Source organism: Hyperoodon ampullatus (assembly GCF_949752795.1).
Source record: "Hyperoodon ampullatus genome assembly, chromosome: 5".
Classification (NCBI taxonomy): Eukaryota; Metazoa; Chordata; class Mammalia; order Artiodactyla; family Ziphiidae; genus Hyperoodon; species Hyperoodon ampullatus.
In genome coordinates, this window is record NC_136918.1 from 46,323,447 (window position 1) to 46,339,037 (window position 15,591).

Below are 15,591 nucleotides of genomic sequence, written 5' to 3' on the forward strand. Positions count from 1 at the left end.
CTGGCACATTATTGGTAATCAATATACTTATAAAAATAAATCTATGAATATACAAATTTATAAATAAATGAATGAAGAAAGAAATGAGCCACCTAGCAGAAGTGCCTGGAACACAGAGGTGTTCAATAAATGCTCTGTTTCCCTTGCTTGTTCTGGAGGGCGGCAGCCAAACCTGCAGTCTCTGTGCCTGGAACTTGGTAGGCCTCGATGAGCGTGTGTAGGTGGGATGAGCGGCTCTCAGGAGCGCTAAGCCTTTGAGAACATGGAGAAATGCATGTCTTCTCAGCCACCAGCAGAGGCTGGTGCTCCAAGCTCCAGGGAGTAAAATGCTACCGTGGCCAGGGCCGCCCTCCACTGCAGGGTAAGGGCCACCCATCTTCCAAGCCGACCCTGCCCAAGTAGTTACCCAGACTCAGTGTCAGACCCAGCTGCATGCATCAGTGGAGGGCCGTGGCCAACGCTTCCAGCTATAGAACAGCCAGTGATGGAATATGGCCACCAGTGAGCGGAGGATATACTCCACTTGCCAGACTCAATTTCATGCCATTCCTCCATGCTGCCTCTTTCTTTTTCTTCTTGGGACTTCGAATTTCAGTCCCCTGTGTCTGGTGCATGAGTAAATGAGTGCCTATAAGAGTACCTGGCATACAGCAGGTACTCAATAAATACTGGTGGAATGAGTAAATGAAAACAGGGCTGAAGGAAGAGACAGGCTGACTGATGCGTGTCTGTTTATTGTCACAGGGTCCTACAGGGCCAAGACCACTCCTTCCCCACCCTCTTTCCTGTAAAAATAAACTCTATCCTTCCCTCTCCCTGCCCTGTCTGCTTTCCTGCTTGGTCCAGGGAGAATCAGCCATCCCCTAAGACTTGTATGCCGAGACACAGGGACTAGCATCCCCTACATGTACACTCTTCCCCTCTGAGCCCAGGGAACCTGGGGGGCGGCAGGAAGGTTCGTAAAGGCTTCCACTAAGCACTGAGCACAGGTGGTTTGTCAGCGAGGGCTGGCAGCAGTATTAGCAGCAGCAGCAGGAGGAACACGGGGTGGGGGCCACCCCGAGGGTGGGGCTGAAAGGAGCTCCGTCTACTCCCGAGGGAGCACTGAGTGAGCCTCGGGGAGATGTGTGGGAGGCACACCAGCCGGGCCCTGCGTGGGCAGCGTGTGGCAGTCACAGCAGGCCCCGTGGCCACCAAGCCCAGGGAGCTTGGGACCAGAGAGGTGGACTCCTTCCTGTGGGAGCTGGTGCCCCCTGCCCAGGCCTCCTCCAGGCAGGGTGACGCGGAAGAATGTCACAGTGAATGGTGGGGGCTCTGCTGGAGGCAGGGACACCCCCAAAGCCTTGGCACGATGTGGTGGGCGAGGAGGGACTAGGACTCATGTCATCTGTGGTGTGGAGGGGCCGGACCCAGCCCAGCTGGCATTTGCCTTCTCCAAACCGCAGAGCAGACAGCCTCGCTGGGCAAGCTGCCCCAGGCCCTGGCAACAGCTGGCCATTTCTCCCCGACCCAAGTCTACCACACCTCACAAAGCAGCCCTGAGTTCATGGGGGAGCCGACAGGGCAGCCGAAGTGCCGCAGGAAGTCACGGGAGTTGGCGAGCGTGCCCAGCACGCGGAAGCGGGCAGGGCTGTGGGGGTCCGTCACCAGCCCCTCGTGAGAGCTCTCGGGTGTGCGGACCGAGCACCACACCTGCAGGCCAGGACAGACATGGGGACACAGGGTGTCTAGTGCGGGCAAGGCCACTGCCCCAGCTGCAGCAGAGCCATCCCGGGGACACACGGCACCACCGCCCCAGGCCCTGGGTTCCGAGAGCCTCAGGGATGTAGGAGAGGGCTTAGCAAGGAGTCTCAGCCCCGACCCCTTGCCATCGGCACCAAGGGAGGAGAAAGCGCCCTCCCTCCCAAGTTCCTTAAGGGCCTTCCAAAGCTGCCTGGACAATGGGTTGCCTAGATGGATGTGTCCGAGGGGAAGAAACCCAGCCCCCAGAGGCTGCAAAGTACCTGGAGGAGACCCTGCTGAGTCTGCCACTTACTTTATCCCTGGGTAGCCCTGGACGAGCCACTTTGCCCCGCACTTCCTCCTCCACAGCCACCTCACAGGAGCATCATGGAGGTCAACCCCGCTCCCCACCCCTTGCCCCATCAGGCAGGGCAGCCCTGCCCTTCGAGATCTGCAAAAGCCTCCTGAAGCCTTCTCCCTCCTCAGCCCTCCTCACATGCTTTTGTGGACCCCACCAAAAGGCTTCACAAGGCCTTCCCAAACCACTTTCCACACTCCAAGTTCGGCCCCATTTCCCAGTCCCTTCTGCATGCCCCAGGCTTCTAACGACATGCCCAGGAGGTTGTAGGAGAAGGGCAGACCCCTGGCCTCCCAGGAGGGCAATACCTGGGCAAATCCCACAAAGAAGAGCTGGTGGTTGGTGAGCCCCACGGCTGGTAGCTGCTGCTCCTCCCCATGCTTTCTTAGCCATGCTTTGTAAGCCTGGGGTTGGGAACGGATGGCAAGTCTGTTGGGGCCTGCCCACCAGCTCCACCCAGTGCCCTGCCCCCCAGGGCAGGTGAGCCTCAGCCACCAGGGGGCCACTCACGTTGTAGGCAGCCTTAAGCCCTCCGTTGTCAGCGATGTTCTCCCCCAGCGTCTGGCGGCCGTTGAGCTTCTCCCCGTTGACCTGGTACTGGCTATACTGCTCCTCCATGCAGGCCGTGTGATTCCGGAAGGCTGCCAGCGACTCATTCTGCCACCATGGCCGCAGGTTCCCTTCCTTGTCATACTCGCGCCCTGAGGAGAACTAACCTTTGCACCCCACCGAGAGCAGAACTCAACCCTTGGGGGCACAAGTGCCCCCACCAGCCCTAGTCCACAGACCCCGGGGTCCACAGGGCCTGCTTCCAACATCCCAAGGTTTTGCAGGAGCCACTAGGAATTCTAGGCTGGAGGAGACAACTACATGGACCTCTACCTTGGTCATCAAAGGCATGTGTCAACTCGTGGCCCATCACCACGCCGATGCCACCAAAGTTCAGGGCCCTGGTAGGTGAGGAATGTTGAGTGAGGACATGGTGGGGGGACTTCTAGATCCCACCACCAGCCCTGCTCCCAGCTCACCCGCAGGCCCAGGCCCCAGCACCCAGCCCCTCCTGCCTCAGACACACTTGGGGTGGTTGCGGGCGTAGAAGGGGGCCTGCAGGATGCCGGCGGGGAAGACGATTTCATTCTTGGTTGGAAGGTAGTAGGCATTCACTGTCTGGGGGGTCATGCTCCACCTGGGGGAGGGAGAAGCTGAGGCGGAGCCTGACTCTCTCGATGCCCAGCAGCCCTGACCTACACTCTAGAAGAACCTCGTGCCTCATTTGGGATCCATCTTGCCATCCCCTTCCTTCAGCCCTGGAAACCTCCCCTACATTTCCTGCTGCCCCAAGTGTCTGCAGCCCCCATTCTTACTGGTCCCGGCTGGGAGGCTTGCGGAGCTGGTCAGCCATCACCTTTGCAGAGAAGTTGTACAAATTCAACATGTTCTGGAAGAAGGAATCTTCAGACACTTCATACTGTGGGAATGGTAGGAAGTAGAAAGCCAGTGAGAGGACACGTTGGAGAAGATAATAGTCCCAGTTTGGCTACTAATTAGCACCCTTCTGAGCCTCAGTTTCTTCAACTGTAAAATGGGTGTAAAATAGCTAATAAATAATAATTGCCGATATTATGTTGCAGTTGCTTTACTTTTTTTTAATAGTATCTCCTTTTATTCTCACAACAATCCTATCAGGTAAGTGCTAATAGGACTCCCTTTTACAGATGAAGAAACTGAGGCCCAGAGAGGTTATATAACTTGTCCAAGGTTACAGTTAGGTAAAAACAGGTTTGACTACAAACCCCTGCTTGTGAACACTGCATTCTACTGCTGTCTGGCCTGCAGCCTGGCACACAGCCAGCACTTGAGCAATGCTGGCTGCCTGCACTTGCCTCTGAAAGGCACCAACAAGCATCTCCTTCCCTCTCAGTGCTTGAGCTCCCATTCCTGAGCCCTGTGCCCCCCACAGGGCTAAGGTTCAGTACTGATGGGCAGGGTACTCACCCCATCATAAACATCATCCAGCTCTTTGGGCTCCAGGATGAAGTCTGGGAAACCAATCATATCATAGATGGCATCTGCCTAAAGAGAGCAGGTTAAGGGTTTCCTCCCCAGGCTCCCCCCAGCCCCCCACCCCCGCCAACCAAAACTGTATTCTCCATCCTCACCTCAAGATGGCACCCCAACCCTGGCCACTGCTCACTTTCTCCTTGGCTGCCTGGCGGGTCTTCTCATCCATCCAAACCAACTGTCCCAGGGCCTCCTCAAAGGCAGTCCGGATCTCGCTGATCATCCCCTCTGCCTGGGAGAGAGGGTGCACAAGTCTGCCTCCCACTCGCAGCAAAGCATCCTCTCTCCCCGTCTACCCTAGTGCCCCATCCCCCTAGTGCCCCATCCCTGTCCTTCCAGGGGAGCACATGGGAGTACCCAGACTCTTGAAATAAGGCTGAGCATCTGGGCAGGATGAGAAGGAAACATGATTTGTGAAGGTACTGGGACTGTGGTGGGTTTTTTTCTAACTAATCAAAAAACTGACAATAAGTTAACTGAATTAACATTATAATTTAATGTAGTGCATTCATTTTTATCCAATTATGAAAAGAAGGCATTAATAGCAGAAAATGTGGAAAATTGAGAAGAGTTGAAGAAGAAAATAGACCGTTTAAAATCTTATCCCTCACAGATAACTCCTTTCAACATTTTGACTATGTCTAGTGTCTTCCCCTGCTGGGATATTCATATATATATATATATTTTTTTTTTTTTTTACACACATATACATATAATATGGAATTATGTTGTGCAACATATATACATTTCATAACTTACTTTCTGTTCACTTAACAATCATCAGATTTAAGGCTGCCTCATAATCCAGCCTAATCACAACTTGTTTTTCCAGTCCCCTATGCTGGACATTTAAGCTGTTGTCATTTTCACCTATTATAAACAACACTGCCATTTACATCCTTATAGGTAATATTTTAAGCACAAACATAATTTCCTAAAAAGTAAACATTATTTTTCTAATTATATAGGTAACATAAACTCATTGTAGAACACTTGGAAAACACAGAAAACTTTAAAAGAAGAAAAGAAACCCCCTCATAATCCCAACCACCCAAAGTAATCACCGCTAATTTGTCGATGAATTTCCTCCAAATTTTTTCCCTGTAGGTACATACAAATATGAATGGTGAATTTTAACTAAAACAAGGGGCAGTGTTGGAAGGACCCTGAAGACTCACAATTTCCTTACTCTGCCGGTCAAACGTGGCCTTCACAAAGAGGGAGCCCAGAGCGAAGCCAAGGGCGTCGTCCGTGTTGGAGATGCAGGTCTGCCACCTTGGCGTGCAGGACTGGAAGGGGTAAAGAGCCAGGCCTCCTGGAGATCGCTCTGCCCTCCAGTCTGAGGGCCTTTCTCTGTCTCTAGGGCCAGCCCCTCTTGCTCTGCACATAGGAGGCCTGGGTTTGGGGTGCCATCTCTCCTTCAGACTCCAGGGAAAATGAAGGGCAATATCGCAAAGCATGCCAATGCCAGCAGCGAAACCTCAGGAGGGACATGTGTGCTGCCCACTCTATTTGCAGCACTCTCCTCCTCTTATGTTTCTCAGAGGCCCACTGGGGTCCAGACATTTCTTTGCTCAGCTGCACATCTCAGTCTTATATCCAGTCAGTCCCCCATGCCAGAAACCTGGGAGTCACCAGCTTCCTCCATCTCCCTACCCTCATGTTCAATCTATCACCAGATTCTAATACTAATTCTGCTTCTTAATCGTCTCCTTCGTCCACGCCGTTGTCACTTCCCTGTCCTATAACACTGTCGTCTCTTGCCTGAAGATTGCAGTGGCCTCCTAACTACACACTCGACTCCATTCTCATCCCCCTCTCGTCACCCCCTCCATCCATCTTCCATTTAGCTACAGAAAGATGATCTAATACATAAATCCAACCAGGTTACACCTCTGCTTAAAACCATCCTAGGTTCTCCATCCCTGAATCAAGGCCAGGCTTCCTAGGCACAGCGTTCAGGTCCCTCCAAGGATTGCCCCAGGCCCGCCTCACCACCCTCAGCCTCTCCGGTGCCCTGTCCTCAAAGTCATGCCCGAACACATGCAAAACTACCACGCTCCTTCTGGCCTCTGGGAATTTACACATCGTATTCCTTCAGTCTGGAATCCCTTTTCCCTGGCTTTCTTGATGAACTCATTCTTCAAATGTCACCTCTTCAGAGAAGACTTTCCTAATGACCCCCATCCCCCAGGTAAAATGTGCTGTCTCCACCTCTGTCCTACAACACAAAGAAGGTTTGTCACTCAGTGTGAGCGCTTATCACCCCAAAATATAATGTTTGTTTACACGTCTTCTTCCCCCACTTAACAGGGCTTCTTGAAACTAAGAACTGCATTTATTCATTCTCTCCTTCACCCTCATCATCAAAGTTGAGTGCCTACACATAGCATGCACTGGGTAGGTGCTTCACTTACGTGAACTCAGTCCTCATCACAACCCCACAAGAAATTCCTGTTTTACAGACCAAGAAATGGAGAGTCAGAGAGGTAGGGGGATATGCTCAAGGTCCCATAGGCCAAGAGATAGAGGAGCTAGGAATGGAACCCAAGTCAGCCTGATTCCTAATCCTGTGCTCCATGTGCAAATAGTGCCTGACACACAGTGGGTGTGAAGTGTCAGCCTGACTGGATTGGAAGGTGGGAGCAGAGTCAGAAAGCCCACCTTCTTGGTGCCATAGAGGGTCTCCAGCAGCTTCTCTTGTGCAGACTCAAAGCGGCGGTCCAGGCTTGATGTTGTCTTCTGTACCAGGTTCCAGATCAGGTAGTTGTTCAGGACACTGGCATTCAGGTAGCCAGAACATAAGGTAAAGGCAGGTAACATTTCCACCCCAAACCAGCTCTACCAGCATGCAGACAGCAGGAGTCCCGAGAGGCACATGTGGGAGCTGTTCCATAATCCCTCGCTCTTACCCTGGGACCACACACCTGCCTGTAAAAGTCAGGTTGGAGCTAGGTGTGCAAATAGAGACCACAAGTGGGTCCCCTGAAGCCCCAGCCTAGGGGAAGAGCCTGCACAGAGCCCTGAGCCCCACCCCTGACACCTTGGGCTCCACCCCCCACCTTGGCTCTGTGTGGTTGATGAGCTCTGACACCTGCTGCAAATAATCCATCCCATACACCACCACAGGCTCAGAATCACCCAGCTCCAGCGGTGACAGCAAGAAGGACAGGAATTCCAGCCAGTCCATGGAGGGCGCCAGGGCCTGTGAGCAAAAATATCTCAAGCGTCCCTGCCCCCTTGGCTTTCAGCAGACCACTCCCCCATTGATACACTGGAGCTGGGAGCCCTTTCCATTGTCATAGCAACAGCTACTAGCTGCTTGGAGGCCCCTTCCTATAATAAACCCATTTTCAGGCCTAAGTGCTCTTCAATCAGGGAACCCAATCACATATCATACAAGGAAAACCACCATGTGTGATATTTAGTTGGACTGCAGATATTCCAATATCTTTCAGACAGTTAACAAACTCCCCAGATACCACCCAGGGTCCCTACATACCTGGCCTCTCCTCCAGAACCCCCCTTATCCAACTTTTCCATAATCCAACAACTAAGAGGCTGATGCCTGGCACAGTAAGGGCCCTCCAGGAGATGCTTCCATTTCTCTTCTGATTGTTTTGTGAACATCTTGTACAAGTTGTCATGGATTTTTAACATAATCCCTCTATGCATCCCCAGGCAATATGAAAGGGACCAAGGGATGGCCCAGTGGGGGTGCCCTAAAATGGACACCACTTTTCCTTCCAGGATAGCAACAGTTCAGCTGGGAAGCTCAGAGAAAGCAAGGAAATGAGGAGAGTCTTGGCTGCCTCAGACAGATGGCGTGAAGGGAAGCTATGTGGCCTGTGCTGGGGCTGCCCCCCCGCAGCTGTCTCTATTCCCTGCCTGCCCCACCTGCAGCTCTGCGATGCTCATCTTGTGGTAGATCTTCTCCTCATCCCGCCGCTGGTCCTGGGGCACCGTGATGTTGGCCAGTTGTATCTCCAGCTCCAGCACCTGCTGCATCTGCTCCCGCGTGGAGGCTGGATGTCCTCCCAGCAGCATCCCCAGCTCCTCCATGTAGTCCAGGTAGGCGGTAAGCACCTGTCAAGGCCCCAAGTCACCCTCAGAGCCCAGCAACAAGTCCTGCCCAAGGCTAAGACGACTATTCTGGCTGCTATCCCTGCTCACCATCTCCTCTGCAGACCCTCCTCACTGTCTCGTCTGCAGACCCTCCTCGTAGAAGCTTTCCTGGATGACCCTCATCATTTCTGTCATACTGCTTATCACCACCTGCTAGGATCTTTTTTTATTTATTTGTGCAATTGTTCATCATCTGTTTCCCCAAGGAGAAGGTAAGTTACAGGAGAGCACTGTTCCAAGTTACAGCGGCTTAGTCACCACTGTATCCCAAGTGTCTGGAATAGGGCCTAGCACAGAATAGGAGCCCTGTAAATATTTGTCCAGTGGATGGATCCGCTTCCCATACTGCTCTCATTTCCTAAAGCCCTTCTACTTTTCCCAGCCTGTCAGTGACCATGTGCCCTCACTTAACAGCTGAGTGGACCCCAGTGGGGAATTTGGTCCACAGTAGCTTCAATTTCCTTCTACCTCCCATCCTGCTAGGCCTCAAACTTGCTGCCTTCCCCTCTGGTCTCCAAGGAGGAGAAAAACACAGAAAAGAAATATTTAGTGACTACATGTATATACATGTATCAAATTTTCTGCTTGCGTTTTACATGTAATATATCTGTGCCCTGACCCCGCGCCCACCATGGCAACTCCATATAGTTCCATCTTACAGATGAAGCTTGGCAAGATTACATGATTTGACTCATACTACAAACTAGCAGATGGCAGAGTTGAAATGTGGCCTAGGCCTGATGACTCCAGGGCCACAATCCCAGCACTGCCTGGGCTCAGAACAAACCCATGTCGCCTCGGAGCCTGCTGGCACTTGAGTTGCATGGGGGCAGGGGCTGTTTGTTCTGTTCTGCACTGTAGTCTCAGGCTGTAGCACAGCATCTGGCACATAGTAGGTGCTCAATAAATATTTGTTGACTGATGGATGAAAACCCGTGCACAGACCCTCTGCCCTGCTCAGCACTGACTTCCTGTGGCCCTCCTTCCAGGGACCACTCTCACTCTTGCCCTGAAGCCCCACCCGGGGCTCCTTTAATTGCCAAAGGCCATCTCCTCTTCCACTTTACTGAGAAGTTTTATATCCCTAAATATCCATTCTCTGCAAAATATTCAAAATATTCAAATATCAAGATATTCAAAATATCTTTTTCCCACCTCCCTTCTTTCTTGCTGCTGCTGTCAGAAGAAGAGGTTTGCCTACCAACTCCAGTCATCCCAGCTCCTAAAGTGGATGGTTGGTTCAACCAGTGATCTTGCCCCGCCCCCCAACTCACTTACCCCTCTCTCCCTACTTCCTTAATTTCAGCTTAAGACTTGCCTTTTTTTTAAATGTGTTTTTTTTTGTTGTTGTTGTTGTTGTTGTTGTTGTTTTTGGCCGTGACACTCAGCTTGCGGGATCTTAGTTTCCTGACCAGGGATCGAACCCGGGCCCCTGGCATTGGAAGTGCTGGGTCCTAACCACTGGACCGCCAGAGAATTCCCAAGACTTCCTTTGGCACTACAGCTTCCCCTAGATGCTGGCTCAGGAGACTTCCTACCCAAGACAACTGGTGACACACTGAGAGGTGAATCGAGGCTTCTCCTGCCCTTTCCGGGGGTTAGGCCATGTGGTTCTCTCCTGAATTCTCAAAATTCCTCCCCTGACTCAGGTGATATCAAAATCACACATCTGTTCATAACACTCTCCACTTTTGAGTTTCCTGTTCCATTTCTTTTGGGATAAATGCTAAACTTGACCCATAGTGTTTATGTATAACATGACTCCACCTACCTGTCCAGAAGGACTTGGCCCACTCTCCCCTCCCACTCCCCTCTCTGATCTGTTAACAAGTCACACCGCTTCCCACCTCAGAGCCTTTGCATCAGCTGTTCCCTTTGCCTAGAACCCTCTCCCTTCCCACAGCCTACCCTCACCCTAGGACCAGGCTGGCTCCCTGTTACTGCACTCTTGGAATGCCATGCTCCTCCTCTTACAACAGTCCCAGCAACTGTGCACAGGATAACTGCACTTGGCCATTTCTTGCCTTCTCCCCCACTGAGTGGCAGTGTCTTGTTCACCACATGGTAGCAGAGGGTCTGGCTGAGGGATGCTTGGTAAGTGTTTGGGAGTGAATGGGAGAAGGACAAACCCCCCCCTCTTGGTTATCCTTCCCCACAGAAGTCTCTCTTTCTCCCGCTGCCCTTGAAATACAAGCATCTCCTCCTTCTTCTTTTTTTAAAAAAAATATTTATTTACTTGGTTGCACCGGGTCTTACTTGCGGCACGTGGGCTCCTTAGTTGTGGCATGCAAACTCTTAGTTGTGGCATGCGTGTGGGATCCAGTTCCCGGACCAGGGATCAAACCCAGGCCCCCTGCATTGGGAGCACAGAGTCTTATCCACTGCGCCACCAGGGAAGTCCCAAGGATCTCCTTGTTTTCCTTCTCTAGTCTTGCCCTTTCTCTCACTTCTCCTAAGCCTTTGTCTAGGCTTTTAAGGAGATGCCCCTCAAGCCTTCGGCTCCCTCCAGGCCCGTGCTCTCTCCAGGACCCCACCCAGCTTTCACAGCTGTCTGCTGACCTCTGTACAGAGATGGTACCCAGGTCCCTCACACTCACACGTCTGACACGAGCAGCTCCCACTCCCTAAGGGTCTGCCACATGCAGAAGCATAAACTTGCATCCTCCTCCTGCCTCCAAGCACTATATGAGATAGATGCTGTGATCCCCATTTTTCAGATGAAGAAACAGCCTCAGAGAGCTTAATCAACTTGCACCAAGCTGCCAAGCTGGGATTAAAATCAAGGTCTGAGTTCAAAGTCTGCCTTTTTCCTGTGATATGACCACCTCCCCAATGTGCTTGAAGCTGGTTCTCCCTGTAGGCATCCCGAATTCTCTAAGGACCCCTCCATCCCACCATCATTCAGGTGCACAGCCTCAACTGTCTTTACCTGTTCCTCCTTCTACTCCTCTAACATCCAGGCATCAACAATTCATGATTTGCACTTGATTATGTCTCTTGCATCCTCCCCTTCCTGACTTTCCTTCTGCCACTTCCCCCATTGGGTCCTCACAGATTCAGAGCCTGGAGTACTGCAGACACTCTTAACTGATCTCCAGCCTCCCTCTCTTGCATCTACTTTTCACACCCAGCCATACTGCCTTCCCAAACTAGTTCCTACCCACCTTTCCACCCTCTCATCTGCTTTGAGCTCTACACTTTGCCAAACTGGACCCCTTCCTGTGGTCCAAACACGCCTTAGCTTTTCCTTCTTCAACACTTTTGTTTAAAATCTGAGCATGCCCTCACCCAGTCCTAGATATTCTACAGGGCCTGGCTCAAATGCAACCTCCTTAGGAAAACTTCTCTGGCTGCCAGGTCTCTCCTGAGTCCCAGAGGCCCTCTTTTGAGCCGTGTTCTCAGCTATCTAGGTCTGTGAACCCATCTACACTGAAAGCTTCCTACGACAGTGGCTCTGAAATGTACGTCTCACAGCAGGTGCCTGTAAAATGTTTTCCTGGAAGAGTAAGAGAAAGGAAGGAAGGAAAGAAGGAAAGAGGAAGGGAGAAAGGAAAGGGAAGGGAAGAAAGGAGGGAGGGAAGAATGCAGGGAGGGGAGAATGAAGAGAGAAAGAAGGAATGGTAGTCGGCTCACTAGGTGCCAGGATAGGCTCACCTTCGTCACTCTGACCCTGGGTAAAGGTAAAAGTAAACAGGGATCAGCCCAGCTCAACAGGGGGGTCAGGGTGGATATTCTGAGGATGCTCCTTACTTTCTCATTGGCAGTCCTGTTTAGGTAGTAATCTCGAGAGGGCAGAAAGAGCCCAGACTGGTCCACCTGCAATAGCAAGGTGAGGAGTGAGTCCTCCCCCCATGAAATCTGGACGCTTGTGCGGGGGGAGCCACCCCAGCCAGCCCAGCACAGGGGAGGGGAGTCTGGTCTCAGCAAATAGTCCGTAAGTCCCTCCCCACCCTTCCCCAGCCCCGTACCTGGATAACATTGCTGTTGGAACTCTTAGAGTCGGCACTGATGTAGACAGTGAAGAAGGGGGTGGCCCTGTAGGTCCCTGCTACTGCCTTCAGCACCTCCATGAAGTTGTCCTGGTCCCAGGGCCCCGTAACGTTCCAGCCACCAATCTGAGTAGAGACCATGGTGGCACCTCTGGAACAGGGGCCCCTAAAGCTTTCTGGGGCCACATCCTCTCCCAAGGCCTGTGCTGCTCCCCCACCTGCAGCCCATCCCGGGGGCCTACCTTGTCAATGAGGTCTCGCAGCGGCTGGGCTCCCAGCTCTTCAATGCGCTCCACCTGTAGGCAGGAGAGGTAGAAGCGCTGTGTCTTCCGCTCAGCTTCACTGCTGGAGTTGAAGGTGGTGTTTTCTGTTGAATAGAACACAGGTCCAGGTGGCAACCATGCTAACTGCTAAGAGGGGTCCTGGACCCTTGCTTGATCCCTCTCCTTGCCTTCTCAAGGGGGTAGTCCTCCTAATGTAGACCCAGGAAGACTGTCTGCCACAGCAAAGAGTAGTTTTCTCTCCCCTGTCCGGGGAGACTCTCAAAGATCTCTAAGCACTACGGACTCCCTGGTGCCTACCACACCTCAGCAGTGTTCCAGAGCGCAGAGAGGAGTCCCTTCATTCACCTCAGAGGTCTGCCCCCTCAAACTCATCTCCACCCCTCAGGAGCCCCCTGCTCTCTGCAACCCCTAGGCCAGGAGTGGTGGCAGTCATCCACTTATTCATTTATTCATGGACATTTCTTGAGTACCTACTAAGTGCCGAGCCCTGTGCTGGGAACAAGGCATGTACTTGGCTCAGTGCCTCCCGGACAGGCCCATTTACCGAGCAGGTGCTTCAGTATGGCCTGGTTCTGGTCCCAGAGGCTGTTGAAGGTGTTCCAGCGAGAACGCCCATCAGGCAGAGGGTTTCTCCGAATCCAGCCTCCGCAGGAGAACTGGTAAAAGTCTTCACAGGGGCTCACCCCACGGTCCAGGGACTCCAAGATTTTTCCAGCCACTCGAATGCAGGCCTCTGTGAGGCAAGTGCTGTGGGATGGGTCTGTGGCAGGGGACACGGTGGGTAGGGGGGTGGGGGACTGTCAGTCAGTCTGGGAGAGGCAAATGCTTTGGGAGGGGCCGTGACAGCAGGAAGGCTGGGAGGAGGGAGAACAGCTGGGGGAAGGCTGGCCCCACCCAGGGAGAACTTTAGCAGCCCCTTCTGCCTCCAGAGCCCCCAAGCTAAAAGGGCTGATGACAGGAGTGGGCCCACCTACCTCTGTGGTACTGGACCCACAGGGCCACCAAGCAACCCAGAAGCAGTGCAGCCAGCAGTAGAGAGACACCAGCCAAGACCAGCTCCAGCTGGGTGTGCGAGCCCAAGAGGTGTCCTGTCCTCTTCCGGAATCCCACCTGGGGAACAGAGGAGGACCTGGAGCTAGCAAGCTGCAGGTGGGCGACCCAATCACAGAAGTCCTCCCAGAGGGTGAAGGCTCAGGCAGCTTCCAGAGCCATGAAGCAAAGACGCTAACGGGGTTAACTTGGGGCACAGGGGCAATGAAGCAAGCTGAGTTGATCCCTCAGCCTGTTTTGTGCAACGTCATGACTTCGAATCGCCTCACCGTAGTCCTAGCGCAGAGGCCAGAGATGAAGCGGAGGTGGGGGCAGGTGACCCTCCAGGGCAACCCAGAGCTCCCGGGTGTGCCGGCCGTCACGCCAGGGCGGGGGCCTGGTGAGACAGGGATGACCCCCTTGCCCACCTCCACGGCGTCCGGGGAGGCCCCGCCCTCTACGGGGGTCTCGGGTGCGTCTTCATCCCGCAGCGTGGCGCGTTTGTACTCCACCATCTGCCAGACAGTCGGGGCGCCAACCCAGGTCAGGCAGAGAGAGCTGCGCGCCCACTGCCCTGCCCCGGCGCCCCTTGCCCGGCCGGGCCCCTCCTGCATGAAGTGCGGGCTCCTTCCCTCCGGCCCGCCGGGCTCTCCGGCCTGGGTCCCTCCGACCCCCGCCCGTCAAGTTTGCAGCCCCTTCTCCGCGAGCCGGAGCCCCTTCCCGACGCCGCCTGCCCCTCTGCCTCCCCCCAACCCCGGTCCTTTCCCCCGGGGCCCCCACTCACGTTGCCGCCGCCGCCGCTCATCTCCTGCAGCGCGACGCTCATGGTGGAGTCGGAGCCGGCGGCACCTTAGGGCTCCCGGCGGCTGGCCCTCGCCCGGGCCGTGGCCTCGGCCCCCGGCCCGGCCGCGCCACCGCCCTTCATCGCAGCAGTCGCCGTAGCCTCTTGCTCCGCTGCCGCCGCCGCCCCCGCCTGCCTGCGCCCCCCTCCCCCCGCGGCGCCGCGCCAGGGGTGGGGGAGACGTGGGGCAGGGGGAGGAGCGCGCCTGCCGCGCCCCGCCGTCCGCCCGGCGCCCGGTCCTCGTTCCGGGTGCCCGCGGCCCGCCCCGCAGAGCTGCACCCAGCCTGCCGCCCCAGCTGGAGCGAGCCGCCCTGCAGAAACGCCGGAGACTCCCTCTCCGCTTCGTGGTCAGCACCCATCCCAGCAACACCCTCTTGCAAGACTCCCGGAATTTACATTCCTTTGACCCAGGCCCAAACCCTGCTGATATTTTTTGGCCCAACTCCCCAGATTGCAGGCCCTCCCCATTCCCTTTAACACCTTTGAGAAATTATGCTCTCATGGAGAACGTCTTCCCCTAGCTGTCCGCACTGCCCCTCTTCAGCCAGCACATACAGAGCAGCACGGAGGAGATGACCCACATTCAGGATGTCAGCACGGTATCTATACAGGGAACACATAGACCCAAAGTACACAGGCAGGCACTCAGCCCGACACACGGTCCACACACACACACTCACCACTCACAGAATGCACACACTGCATATTCACACAAAATGTATACACGCACCAGGCACCCAGAGCCAACATATGTTCTTTACTGAGGTTCTGGACACACACAAACACACATACAACATACACAAAGTGCTCGGGCATCATGTACACACAGCCCACACTCTGAGTCCACCCTTACATGTTGTTTCAAGACTGCACTTTTACTCTCCAAGATAACTGTTGTCATCAGATCATCTCACAAAGGAAGGGTTACAGATGGTAACAAATCGGCAGGGAAAAAAACAGCTATGCACAGATATTTAAAGGAAAGACGAACTAACACTTCTAACTTGAGGAAAGCAAATCACTTTATTTGGGAGGTTTACAAGAAAAAAAAAAAAAAAAACCCACACACCAAGCAATGTTTAACTGAAAGGCAATAGTGTGGCATCTATGCATCTGCCATCTGCCTTCCATATTGTCATTCCTTAATCAAGCCTGGTGGTGTTGCAGTCTGCTTCACTGAAG

The 15,591-nt window shown here is 53.7% G+C and overlaps 1 protein-coding gene across 3 annotated transcripts; it reads right to left on the reverse strand.

Annotated features, from left to right (window-relative positions):
• Positions 1-1,515: 1,515 nt before the first annotated feature.
• Positions 1,516-14,394, reverse strand: LOC307053200 (endothelin-converting enzyme 2; the record flags this gene model as incomplete). Of its 3 annotated transcripts, none has more annotated exons than XM_079704507.1 (19): positions 1,516-1,692; positions 2,389-2,484; positions 2,591-2,781; positions 2,963-3,030; positions 3,156-3,266; positions 3,445-3,548; positions 4,076-4,153; positions 4,275-4,373; positions 5,320-5,430; positions 6,806-6,920; positions 7,204-7,346; positions 8,039-8,227; positions 12,017-12,082; positions 12,235-12,381; positions 12,498-12,622; positions 13,084-13,299; positions 13,514-13,649; positions 13,997-14,083; positions 14,353-14,394. In XM_079704507.1, the coding sequence occupies 19 exons, from the start codon at positions 14,392-14,394 to the stop codon at positions 1,516-1,518; spliced, it is 2,301 nt and encodes a 766-aa protein (XP_079560633.1). The 3 variants fall into 3 exon arrangements, with proteins under 3 accessions (XP_079560633.1, XP_079560632.1, XP_079560634.1); XM_079704506.1 differs by having other exon boundaries at positions 13,859-14,083; XM_079704508.1 differs by lacking the exon at positions 13,997-14,083.
• Between the last annotated feature and the right edge of the window lie 1,197 nt (positions 14,395-15,591).